Genomic DNA, 14,131 nt, shown 5'->3' with positions numbered 1-14,131 from the left:
TGGATCCAAGGTGGATCCCCCCCTTGTGGAGTGGGATAACTGTAGCTGTGCGCCACTCATTGGGCATGAAGCCTGAGGTGAGGCTATGATTAAACATGACACTTAGATGAAGTGCCAGTTCATTTTGTAGTTCATGTAGTACACAGCATCTCAGTTACACCCCTTAAACAGCATCTCAGACTTATTTACTTACCATCCTGATACATTCATTGACAGCTGTTTTGTCTTACTTCCTTTGGAGAATGCTTGTTTTGCTGTTGTGGACAACATGGTACACCAGCAAAAGCAACTCTGCACAAATCCAGTCACTGTAAGCAAATAAGACTGCAATGGGGGAAAAAACAAACAAGTCCTATATACATTAAGCAGAAGCTTTCTGGATTATGAAATAAGCTTCTCCTTGGAACCAGAACTCATGAGCCATTAAAACTTTTGAAGTAACCTTTATATGTATGGCAAGGGAAAAATATCAAAATGGGGGTAATGACATATGTGAAGTTGTTCAATCTCGCCGTTCATTCATCACTGATGGGTTCGGAGCCGATCCTCGGCTCCGACACGGCCAACTAGCAAGCTCAAAGTTCTCCAGTAGCTCGAGACCCCACCCCTTATCCCACAATACATTGCTGGAATTACCTCAGATCTAGTTTGCCACAGCACGGATCTTTGGTTCCAGCTTTGCTCGAGACTTTATTGGGAGTTTTTCAACTTTGAGCAAGTTAGATTTTTCATTTTTTTTAATAGCAGATATTACTAGCTAGTAGATAGTAGTTTTTCTGTGTTCATACCCCTTTCCTCAGTATAATCTATCTTTGCCTTCGGCCCTTTGGCCTTAGGATCCCTTCTTTAGTTATTAGTCAGTGTTCCCTGTTGGGACTATTGTTTTTGGATTACTTAATCCTGTTTATATTTATATAGTTGTCAGTTGCCCCCTTTTGGGATGAGTGTGTGTTTGTGTGAGTTAGTTAAAATAGCTCAGTTAAATAGTGTGTTTCAGTTGTGGAAATGTCTGAAGAAAAAGACAAACATCCAAAGTCTGGGTTTAAAAAATGTCCAGACTGCGGACAGAAAATGTCAGTCACGGATGCCCATGTGCAGTGTGTTTACTGTTTGGGTGAGGTGCACCTGCAAGAGTCTTGCAGTATCTGTCACTCCTTTTCCACCAGAGTACTAGCAGAAAGGAAGAGGAAATTGATTGATAGGGGTATCATCAAACACCCTTTTTCTGAGGCATTGTCTGACCAGGATGGAGCCAGTAAATCATCTAAATCTTCCTCTGATTCTAGGTCCAAAAAAGAAAAAAGGTCAGAAAGTGTGGTGACTTCGGCTCCACTGTCTTTGGAGCCGACAGTCTGTTCTTTTCAGAACCGGGACACTGCTTTGGAACCGGTTGCTGAAAAACCTCCATCCATATTGCTCCAGTCGGCTCCATCTGTTCACTCTTCCAGGTCCTCTGTCAGCCTATCTGATCTGGATATGGACCGGCTGGTTCAGAAACTCTTAAAGGCACCAGGCCTAGTTAAATTGTTGTCGGCTCGGACCCAACCATCGGAGCCAAAGACCACTACTTTTGAATTGTCTGCTCCTCCTCCAAGCCATACCGGACCTTCGGAGCCGGAGGAGGCCGACCTGATGATTGTGGATCCCTTGGAGCTGACACCTGTTCCAGTGTCGTCGGCTCCATCTGCTCGGATGTTCTCGGTGCCGACCTGGGACTTTAGGAGCCAACACTGTCCGGTTGGGTCCGGGGAGGATAGCCGCACCAACTTGTCGGTGCAGACTCTTCCTCTCGGGACCTCGGCTCGGGTGAGCTCGGCTCCTACCTCAGACTCGGAGCCCACGGCTTCGGTGTGGGAGGAGATCACAGCTCCGTCGGAGCCATCAACTCCTTCTCATCAGAGCCGAGGTGCATTCAAAGCCGTGAGGCGAGTGTTGTCTCCTAAGACTTCCTCATCTCAAAGTCTGGCCTCTTCTTCCCGTAAAGTGCCTGTGTCAGTTTCTGTCTCCTTCAGTCATCCCAAGCATAGAGACCCTGAGCCTCAGGTAGCCCCACAGGGTGCCCCCCTGCTCTTCTGAGGTCTCTTCAGAAGTTTCCTCTGAAGAAATTCCCAGGAAGAGATTATGCAAGAGGAGGCATTTGGACCCCCCCCCCCCCAGGAGTCTCTCACATCGGACACCGACCTGGATGAATCAGAAGGGTCCCCTAGATCCCCCTCTGAGGACATCTGCTTTGCGGAAATTCTTGAAATTCTTAGGCAGAGGGGTGATTGGCAGTCCAAGAGCCCTACTGAGGACGAGTCTGTTCTCCTGAAGGCATTTGGGTCTCAACCTTCTACCTCTTGGGTATCTCCACCCTACGATGAGCTTATAGATCTGGTCTCTTGTAGGGCGTGGGAGTCTCCAGAATCTATGGAACCTATTCCTAGGAGGCCTAATAAGTTTATTTCAGCCCCTGTGGATAAGTCCTTTTTGACCAAGGGAGTCCCTGTTGATGCCATGGCGGTGGCGGCAGCCACCAAAAAGGAAATGTCTGAGACTTCATCTATCCATCCTCCTAACAGAGAATCTAGGGTCATGGATAGATATGCGAAACACATGTTCAGTTCAGCGACTTTCTCACTCAGATCACTGAACTACTTGACACATTTTACCAGACTGCAGAGAGATCTCCTTAAGGAGTTGGGAGATACTCTTCAAGGTGCTGTAGCTTCAAGTGTATCCGACAAGATTGCCACTCAACTCTCTACCCTCAGTTCGATAGTCAACTCGTCCATGCGTCTCGTATCATATGCAGCTTATGGTTCGAGTAGAGCCGCAGGTACAGGAATCGCTCTTCATAGGCATGCCTGGATGCGACTCTGTTCCTTCATGGAACCCTTCAAGTTTTCGTTTACTAATAGCCCATTTGACAGCTCATCTTTGTTTGGGCCAAAGGTGAAGGAGACATTGACCAGGTGTGAGCAAGTAGGAAAGACTCTGTTTGCCGTCAGAGTCCGTTTTTCCACCCCCACTAGACCATTTCCCAAAGGTCAGAGGGGAGGAAGGATGTGGTTCCGGAAAGCCCAAGGAGCCTTTCAAGACACATGTGGAGAGGCCCCTCCAGAGGCAGAGGAGGGGGTTTCAATGGAAGACACAGCGCTCGCGGCAGAGGGGGTCCGCAACACCAGGGTGACAGAGATCACTTCTCTGGTCGGTCCTACCAGCGCTCCTGAAGGAAGGCCCGGCTGTCCTACTCTGGAGGCAGTCGGGGGTCACTTATCATTGTACCCAAAAGCCTGGCTGACTATAACAAATGACAGTTGGGTACAAAGTATCATTTCCAGAGGGTATTTCATACTGTTCTCCACCCAGCCTTTCCCCATCAAAAAAATCCCGGACGTTCCACCCAGTCACATGGGACAAGCAGCAGTATAGGTACGCCGATTGCTAGAAAAAAAGAGTCATCCAGCCAGTCCCAGCAAACCAGACAGGATTCGGAACTTACTCCAGGTTTTTTTTGGTTCCAAAGAAAACAGGGGACTGGAAACCCATTTTGGATCTCAGCAGACTCAACCAATTTGTGAAATAAAGAGAAGTTCTAAATGGTCACGCTACAGTCCATACTCCCGTTCCTAGGGAAGGACAATTGGATGTGCTCGATCGATATCAAGGATGCGTACTACCACATAAAGATGCCAGACCATCCAGAGATCACCTGCGTTTCCATCTGGGAGCCAATCATTATCAATTCCGAGCTCTGCCCTTTGGTCTCACTACAGCCCCCAGAGTGTTCACCAAGTGCATGGCAGTAGTCACGGCTCACCTGAGGCGTCTAGGATTCCAGGTGTTTCCGTATCTATACAATTGGCTCTTTACCTCCACCACCAGGCATCAACCTTTTCAAGCGAGAGAGGCTACTCTGACACTCTGCGATCAGCTAGGCATTACAGTCAACTTCAAAAAGTCTGCCTTGTTGCCATCGCAGCATATAGTTTTTATAGGGACAGAACTAGACACATCAACCACCACTCTCTGCCTTCCGCCAGAAAGAATTTCTATTCTTCGCCAACACATCGTGTCCCTGATATCAAAGACCAGAGCACCAGCTGCAGAGGTATTGAAAGTTCTAGGATTGATGGCGGCACTATTTTAGCAATCCCGTTAGCAAGGATGCATATGAGAATCCTTCAATGGCTTCTATTCACGCAATGGTCTCACCAAGAACTTCCATTGAGTCACATGATCCTAATAACAAATTCCTGCAAGAAGGATCTTCAGTGGTGGTTGACGTCTCCATGTCACAATAGGACATCCTTTCATGCTCCCCCCTCCAGTTGCCACTGTGACCACGGACGCTTCCCTGATAGGGTGTGTGTGTGTGTGGGGGGGTGTTTTCAGGGAAAGACTGCCCAAGGCACATGGCCAGATCAAGTATCACATTTGCATATCTATATCCTGGAGATGAGAGCAGTACTTCTAGTGTTGCAATACTTTTAGGACTCTCTTCCTCTAGGGACAATTGCAATACAGACGGACAACATGTCAGTGGTCTGGTATCTGATCAAACAAGGCGGGACCAAGTCTTATCCCCTTTGCCGAGAAGCCCTCAGAGTATGGCAGTGGGCACTGTCATCCCAGCGCTTTCTGTTGGCAACACACATTTTGGGCAAATCCAGCGTTATAGCGGACAGACTGAGCAGAGCAGTCTTATTGCCCTACGAATGGTCCCTGAAGCAAGAGATTGCGGACAGGATCTTCCGCAAATGGGGCCAGTCTTCCTGCGACCTGTTCGCCAGTCACATCAACAACAAATGCAGAGACTATTTTGTCCTGATTCCCACTCCAGGTCACTCCCCGAGGGATGTTCTTGTCCATGATTGGCCCCCGGGTCTCTTCTACACATTTCCACCAATTCCCCTGATACCCAAATTCTTACAGAAAGCAAAGTCGCTTGGATCGACGATCATCCTTATATCCCCTCATTGGCCTCGGCAGATTTGGTTCCCGTTTCTTTACCATCACATTCTAGAAGATCCATAGATCCTGGAACCAGTTCCAGACTTGTTGACACATCCGTCAGGGAATCTTCATACATCCTTGCAGACACTAAAGCTAACCGCTTGGCTACTCCAATTCCCCGCATAGCCAGGCTCTATAATCTTTCCCATGACACTAGTCAGATTTTGTTGGCTTCCCATAAACCTTGCACTAGAAAATTGTATTATAGTAAATGGAAGAGATTTTCCATATGGGCTTCTTCCCACAACATTGACCCTTATCAAGTGCCATTGTCTTCTATCTTACAATTCTTGACAGAAATCTTCAACAAAGGAGCAGCGGCTGCTACGGTGCGAGTGCAATTAGCTGCTATATCTAATTTTCATCTAGGAATTGATGGTTTGAATATTATGGCTCACCAATTGTCTTAAGGCTTTTCTAAAAGGTTCCTTTCACATAAGGCCTGCAGTGAAGACACCTTATTCCCCCTAGAATTTGAATTTTATGTTATCGCGTATCATTCTTCCTCCTTTTGAGCCTGCATCATCTTGTGAACTAAAATTTCTGTCATGGAAAACTATCTTCTTAGTAGACATTACTTGAGCCTGTAGAGTGTCAGAGCTCCAATCCCTATCCATCATGCCCCCTTATATGGTCTTCCATGCTGACAGAGTATCTCTCAGGCAAATCCATCCTTTTTGCCCAAAGTATGTTCTGAGATTAACATTAATCAAGTCATGGAGTTGCCCGTTTTCTTCCCTAATCATACCAACAAATTGGAATATATGTTGCACAAACTCGATGTTCATAGACAACTCAGATTTTATTTGGACAGAACAAAAGACATTAGGAAATCAAATCAGCTCTTTGTGTCTTTTTCTGAGGCCAGGAATGGTAAACCAGTTGATAAAACAACCATGTCTAAGTGGCTGTTGGATTGTATCACCTACACATATGCTTGTCATAATATGCTCTTGTCTAGTAAGGTAAAGGCTCATTCAACCAGAGCAGTTTCTACCTCTTCAGCCTTTCAAGCCAAATTACCTTTGGATAACATGTGTGCAGCAGCCACATGGTCTAAACCTCACACTTTTATGACTCATTACAAAGTGGATAAGGCCTCTAGGGACAAGGCTTCATTTGGTTCTACGGTTCTGAAGAGTGTACTTCTGTGAGCCACCCAAGATCAGGGTGCTAGGGACACTACCCATCAGTGATGAATGAATGGCAAGATTGAACAACTGCACATAAAGAAGTTGTGTACTCACCATAATGTTCCATGTGAGTTTTTCCATCCCCCCCCCTTCCTGGCTGGCAGTTGACCTGGAGGCTGTTTTCATCCTGGTTTTTCAATGTGTGATCATTCCTTTGCAGAATAATTATTGTACTTCCATATGGTACGCAGCAAACAAGATCTGAGTTAATTCCAGCAGTGCATTGTGGGATAAGGGGTGGGGTTTCGAGCTACTGGAGAACTTTGAGCTTGCTAGTCGGCCGTGTCGGAGTCGAGGATCGGCTCCAAACCCATCAGTGATGAATGAAGGCGAGATGGAACAACTCACATGGAATGTTATGGTGAGTACATAGCTTCTTTTTTAGCATTTTGAAAGCCAGTTTGAAAGTAGGACCCATGAACATGGAACACTGCTGGCCATCCTAACCAGTCCTTTTCATTCATGCTGTCACATATTTTCCAGTTGATGTTTCACTTGAGGATGGTATGGAATGGTGCATATTTCAGGTAAAGACAATTTTTTTAAATTAGTGTCTGTTCTGATTGATAAATGAGTGCGCCTGAATAGAATGCTTATTTCAAGATTTTGATGGGGCTTATATTCATTTTGTTTGCAATTTTTTGTATTTTAATGAGCTTGAGGCAATTAATACAACCATTCTGTTTTCTTTCTTTCTTTTTTTTTGTTTATTTACTGCAGGGTTGTAGGCACAATGACTGCCATTATATCAGTAAATATCCTTCCCTGAGTATATTTTCTTTATTTTTGTTTTGGACATGACATGAGCTTTCACAGAGTATTAATATTTGCAGATTAATATTTACACACATTTGCATTTTTGATTTTATTTTTTTAGGTACATTTATCGATTTTGTCCATTTGACAGGGTTACTCAGAAGCCTAAACAGGGAGGTATAGACACTAATTTAGGGTAAGTACCCAGATAGCCTGATTATAGTATGAAAAAATTGATGTGTTGAGGTTTTAATTTTTCCGTTGTTTCTAAAATGGTTATTCTTTATTTGTGGCAAAACGTTTGATCAAAGTCTGTATTTGTCCAAATGTACAGAAAATATATTGGCTATTACGTGGTTTGTTTACTTTCTAAACAATTTAGACCCAGGAAGCACACGTGCTTTTTTCAGTAGTGTCTTATGATTTTTGGTAGGATCACTTGCTTAGAATTTTAGACTACCCAGGTCCACAGGAGTAAGCTTGTTAGCTAGTTATACAAACATATGTTATGGATAGTAGAAAGAATCTAATAAGTGCATGGAGCTAAGAATAGCTGGCACCTTCCTTGCAATTGCCCCACACATGAATCTAGTTGTCAACAGTAAAGAACACCACAGCAATCTGTTATGTATCACTCATCTTTGTGAAGGTCAGCATTTTTGTAACTGCCATGATGTCATAATTTGTTACCTCTCATTTATACCTATCATGTATGTTGTTTGCGGATTTAGATAGAAATATTTATAATTAATGTCTCAAAACCCATGACCATATTTATACCCTCAGTAAACACTGATAAAATATTTAATGTTTGATTTCCATGATTTCTTCCATCAGTACTTCCAGATGTATATGAAAATGTTCTTTTAGCACTATGACAGCACTTTTAATGCAGAATGATCACATTGAGAAAAGTATGTTTCCACTAGATTGCCTGCTGTTCTGGAATTAACGGTGTGTCCATGTGAGTTCACCCTGTCCACTTTGTCCTTCTTCTTAGACATAACCCCCGTCCTGGGCATTTTGCATCAAAGTTGAGAGAGAGAGAGATGATCTGCGTTTTCCCTGTTCACATTTAAGCCTTCATTCTGTTTGCTGTTCAGTGATGCTACATTCGTGCCAGCTACAGTGGTATCAGATGATAGGTTACAGTAACCAGACAGACTGTTTAGAAAGCAGTTGAAGAATATAGTTTTTTTCTTTGTGTGACCAGTGGTTAACTTTCATTTACTTCTTTGCCAGTTTTCTCTAATTTTATTAGCATGTTGAATAGCCCTGTCTTATGTCTGGTTAGAATGTGACCACTTGTCCTGAATGTGGTTTCAGAAAGAGCAAGCATTATGCATCAATCCCTTTCTATGTTGAGAATTTGGACCACCAAGTAGTTTTATAAAATAGGTTTGCTCTAAATGTCTGTTGGTTCCAATATCATAATAGTCATCATGGCCTAACTTTGGAATAGAGCTCTGTTGTGAGTAGACTGCTGAGACCATGCATGATGATCTAGCTTCTTTGAGTGCATGTTCAGCTGGAAATATGATAACATTGTAAACTTCTAAACATATGTAAGGTTATGCACTTAGTGTAATGACCAAAAGCAAAATATCAACTAAGTTAAGACCTGTTCAGTACACCTTTGCCTTCCTGGTGATGGCAAGTTAGAATTTTGAAAACACATCATGGCAGCTGGATTGAAGGCTAGCATTGACTATGTCTAGATTTCACTTCTTTGTTCAAGGAATCTAGGCATCGGACTTCCTGTAAGCAAGAATAGTATTAGACCACACACTGAATACAGTGCATATCTTTGGTCTCCCTCATCAGTTGCAGATATCAAACAAGTGAGAAGTGTTAAAATGTACCAAACAACTGCAGGGTATGGTAACTTACCCTTTTCATTCTATAATGAATATGATCTAAAGCATGAGATTGTTTTGTAGAGGCATATGAAGTGAAAGAAGCTGCCAGGAAAAGCTTCACTGGGCTTACTAATATGACCAAGTAGAGATTTTCTTTCTGAATGATGATATATCCCCGTCTCCACAGTCAGTCCATTTGCAGGATGGTCTGACATCCCTTAGATAGCTTGTTTTGACTAGGGTGTTATTTATTTCATTGTTAACATGCATATTTCAGTTACTTAAGGAGTTGCTCTAATTCCTTTCCCAAATAAATAACCCTTCTCTTTAAGACTTGAACTTCCTGGTGGTTAGGCTCATTCATCCTTACTAGAGTTGTCTGCCTCAACAAACCTGAGGTTTGTCTCTTCGATAGTTTTGCTACTAGTGTCCATGTCATCTACCATGTGGATTTTTGAGGTCTATGCACCTTTTATCAGGAGCCGTATGTGTTTTCCAAAAGGATCAGATGTCATTCAGACAAATTCTCATTTCCTAACATTTTGATCTTACTTCAGCCACCTCTGTTTTGTAGAAGGATGGGTCCATTTCAGCTTACTGAAAAATAACATATTGAAAGTCATAGCACTGAATGTGCTTGTGTGTTGAAATGAAAAAATGTTGCAATGTTAAAATACTGAAATCAAAATTCCTACTGCCCTACATATGTAGAGAGCTGGACTTGGGGAGGGGGGACTACTCCATGACTCATGATATTCATCATATTGATCAATGCTGCAGTAGATTTACTTATATGGTTTACATCCTGCCAAGTTTATAACAGCCAGCCAGCTTCTAAAGCTTTGGGGCACCTTCCATGCACCCAAATCATCAGTCAACTTCAAATTGAACTGATTAAAAAAGGCAAGTTTGGGCACCAAGTCCGTCAGAGCTTTTGTGCTGCCAAAGATTATGCTCCTCTGTTGGCTTTCGAGCATTGACAGTCAGCTTGTGCTATTCCTTTACTGGGGCAGGTAAGTTCCCTTTGAGGAAAAATCTTCCACTTTATAGAAGTTGTTCTTTTATTGTAAATTACTGTTTAGGAAGGTTATTTTAAAGCTAGGAGTTTATATTTTAATGTACTGTCACAAGACTTAAATGTATTTTTAAACAGAAGTGCTGTTTTTCCCTGTCAGTATAAAATAATTGAAAAACTTTTTTTTCTGTTTAGAAACTGCTTATTTTACTTTTTGGATTTGGCAAAGTGTTTTTAAAAGTGCTATTTACTGTATTTTATGGGAAAACGGGACTTTTTAAAAACTTAAATTTTTAATGTTTTTTGATGCTTGTTTGCCCTGGGAAAGAGTCAGCATTTTCGGCTTGACCATGGAACCAACTATTAGTCCAGCAGTCGCTCCTTCTTCCAGCCAGAAAAAGAAAACGTTAAGCAAACAGCTTTTGCCAATGCCAATGGCTGGCAGTTTGCCTCAGCCATAGGTGGGTGACTCTGCTGTGGTTATAACTTGTTCATCAGACCACTCATGTTTTAGCACCTACAGCCACTATGGACCGGGGGTTAACCACATCATCTGCAGCTGTTGGGGTCCTGTCAGTTGGCAAAGGGAGAGCCACTCTTGTAGGTCCTGAGAGAGAGAACAGGGAAGGCTTCCCTATTTAGTCAGAATGTTGTCCCCATCCCTAGGGAATCTGCTGTTGCCATTAATAACACTATCAGCCCCATTTTTTTTCTGTTAAAAAGAAGCAGAAAACTTAACATGTATCTGCTCCTCCTCAAATTTTCTTAGACCAAAGTAATTTACTGAGTTTGGCTCAGGATTTAATTTCAGGCTATTTATCCGTCCTATGAGATGGTTTCTGGTAAAAGGAGAGATTCCTATTTTTCTGAAGAGTCAAGATTGCAAATCTGGACAGGAAGGTATGAAAGAACAGTTACAGGGTTTTCTCCTTTAGTCAATTCAAAAAACTCCTGAAAACCCACTATCTAGGTAACTGGCTATGCTCATGCCACTCACCAGGCTAATCCATACCAAGATAATTTGTCAGGATACAGCTATGTATAAACAGTTTCTCCCCTGAAAGCTTCCAAACCCATATATGTCTACCTTACAAAACTTAACTGCAAAAGAAAAAAAAAATGTACCTCTGATTTTCTACTGTAAGAAATGTCAATCACTAGCATGATGTCCTGTTGTGTATATATATGGTATATGTATGTTTGTTAATCACCAGCATGTTGTCCAGATGTGTATGTATGCCATATGTATGTATGTTCTACTTCATTTTACTCTCATGTAATGTATTGTAATGTGGAGTTTTTCTCCCCGGGCCTCTGCTGAAAATGGACCTGTGTCCATTCGGACTTTCCTGGTAAACAAATGTAAAATAAGTAAATATATTCTTCACCATTTTCTGATTCAGACTCAGAGGAGAGCTCAGTTTCTGATTCTTCCTGTGGGGATTTCTTTCTCTGAGACTGTGCGCCAGTGTTTTCAGTGGGGAAACACAGAGGTTTTTCAGTTCTTCAGAAAATACTATAAGCTGTTGTAGAAAGAATTTCCAGAATCTTCACCCATTCCTGCAGTTCTGTCATTTCTTGTGTGTGTGTGTCTGTCTGTCTCTGTGTGTGTCACTGCCCGCAGTTTTCTGGTAGTCAGCCTGCTTACCCCTAAAAGATCAGATAGAAATGTGTAAATTTCCACACTCTTCCCAAACCTGACCCAGCAGCTACAGCGTTAGATCTGATATTGTCAGTCATCACTTAATCCTTGACTGTGGGTTCGGTTCCGAAACTTGGAACTGGCTTGTCCATTACTCCAGTTCATGCCTTCCAAAAACTCTCAAGCTTAGCTATACCCAAAATGCTGCTCTGAAGATTACCTCCGATCTCATTTGCTGCTTCAAGTGCCAGATGCATTCGTTCCTCCCCTGTCAGCTCTCGAGCTAGCAATTTCTTCAGTTTGAGTCTTATTTAGCATTTTTTTGTATTTTTCTTCTCATATTTATTTCTTTAGGTCCTTTGTAGTTACCCAGCTCTGGTCTTTCCACTTTCTTTTTCCTTTTTGCATTTCCTTTACCGTTATGGTAACTCTTTGATACCATTGTCGGTGCAACTAAAAAAAAATCTATTTTCTCTCTTTCCTTATAGTGTGTTTGTGTATTTCATTGACATGCCTGAAAAGTCTAAAGGTGTTTCTGCCTTCAGGAGATGCCAGAAGTGTGACCGTAAACTACCAAATTCTGATGGTCATGACTTGTGTGTGTACTGCTTGGGCCCTGGCATCTTCAGGAAGACTGTTCCATTTGTCATGAATTTATACACCGGGCCCTTATTGAGAGAAAGAATAAGTTGATTCTCAAAGGCTTGATAAAATCTAGCTTTGATGAGGCTATATCTGTGACTTCTAAAACGGATATAAGTTCCCCTTCCTCCTCCTGTCCCTCTAGGCATGAGGGGTCAAAAAAGAGAAGCCGCTCGATTCCTTCACTTTCCTCAGAATCACCAGTTATAAAAGTGAAGTCTTGTACAGTTCCCACAGCTTCTACAGAACCTTTGGGAGAGAAACTGTCTTCACCATTGCCATAGGTGCCAATTTCTGTACCAACTGTGACACCCACTTCTTCCTCAGCTCAGACCACTTCATCTTTCTCCGTTCCACCAATCTTGGAAAAATAGGAGTTTTCTTTCAAAGACTTACCTCGACCTAGATACTCCCCAAGATTTGATCACTTTGTGGACCAACCACCAAGTCCCTTTTTGCATAGACCACAGCCCCTGTCATTCTACTCTGTCCACTCCACCAAGAGCCTTACGGAATCCAATGTTTTGAGGCTGGTGGACCAGCTCATGGCAGCAATGAGATTAGCTACATCCTTGGTTTCTAGCACTTCTGGCTCTGGCACCTTACATATTTCTCACCCAGCTGTTCCTCCTGTGACTCCATCTGAGCCTTTGGAGTTCCTGGTTCTGACAGTCATGGTGTCAACTGTATCGGCACCAGTGAGAGCTTTTTCTCCAATGTCAATAACTGCCTTGAGCTCTTCGGTTGTGTTGAAACTGGAGACCTCTTGGGGTCGAGACTTCGTTGTCTGTTCCGGGGAGTGTGGTTTGCCAATTTTATCTGAGCCGCCTGTGCTTCTTGGGGCTATGGCACACATAACTTCCATTCTAGCTTCAGGCTAGGGGGCATTTCCCTTGGTGTTGGATGTGGGACCACAGTTTTGAAGGAGTTTGTTTCCATTCTGGGCTCCCATTCCTCTATCGTGGGGGGGTGGACTGCTTTCTGTGCCATTGAGAGGGCCTTGTCCACTGCGGACTCACAGTTGATTCCTCTTTCATTGGAACAACCCCCTGTTCCTTCCCCTCGCCTAAAGCTACCTCCAGCCTCTGACTTGGCATCGTCGGCACAAGAACCTTAGGATTCAACCCTGCTGGTTATGTCCTCTTCAGACACCTCCCTAGCCAGTCCCACTGAGGAGGTACCCCGGAAGAGAAAGTGCAAAAGGAAGCACTTGGACTTTTCTGTGAAAGACTCTTCAGAGGATACTGACTTTGAAGGGGAAGGTTCCCCAACGTTACCCGCAGAAGACATCTCCTTTGGTGACATTTTAGAATTCCTTAAACAGAGGGATGGCTGGACTTCCCAACAACCTTCCTCAGAGGAGTCAGTATACCTAGACGCTTTCCGTGCCTGACCATCTAGTGCTTGGATTTCTTCGCCCACTGGTGATCTCATTAAACTGATTGCTTAGAGGGCTTGGAAGATTCCTGACAACATCGAGCCAATCCCTAAGAGAGCAGACTGTATATTATCAGCTCCCACAGGTTACCAGTATTGAGCTAAAGGGATGCCAGTGGATGCCATGGGGGTTGCAGCAGCCACCAAAAAGGAACTTGCTGAAGAAACTCCTACTATCCATCTTCCTAACAAGGAGTCTAGGACAATGGAGGGTTTCGGGAAGCACGTATACGCTTCATCGAACTTTGCACTTAGGTCCTTGAATTTCATGGCACATTTCACCAGGCTTCAAAGAGATCTGATAAAAGAGCTAACAGATACATTGACAAGAACCATAGCTGAGGGAGTTCAAGCAAAAGTAGCTTCCCAGCTGGAGACCCTTGATTCAATTTGTAATTCATCCATGAGGCTCATCGTACATGCAGCTGAAGGGACAACCAGGGCAGCGGGTTCCAGCGTAGCTATGAGATGACACACCTGGATGCACTTGTGTGACTTTGCGGAGCCATTTAAGTCATCTTTCATCATTGCTTCTTTTGACAGAACATCCCTTTTTGTACCCAGAGTTAAAGACACCGTTACTAGATGT

General features: G+C 43.3%; 1 protein-coding gene across 1 annotated transcript in view; it reads left to right on the top strand.

Moving 5' to 3' along the window:
• Positions 1 to 14,131, top strand: part of LOC122813583 (glucosidase 2 subunit beta-like) — a 1,646,077-nt gene that overhangs the window by 963,250 nt on the left and 668,696 nt on the right. The window contains exon 7 of the mRNA XM_044085989.1: positions 7,069 to 7,143. Coding sequence (XP_043941924.1) covers positions 7,069 to 7,143 — 75 coding nt within the window. The remainder of the gene's footprint in view (positions 1 to 7,068; positions 7,144 to 14,131) is intronic.

The sequence above is a fragment of the Protopterus annectens genome, chromosome 10.part0 (genome assembly GCF_019279795.1).
Source record: "Protopterus annectens isolate FY-2018-M chromosome 10.part0, PAN1.0, whole genome shotgun sequence".
Taxonomy (NCBI): domain Eukaryota; kingdom Metazoa; phylum Chordata; order Ceratodontiformes; family Protopteridae; genus Protopterus; species Protopterus annectens.
The sequence above is the reverse complement of the archived record's forward strand: the minus strand, read 5'-3'. Positions and strand labels throughout refer to the sequence as shown.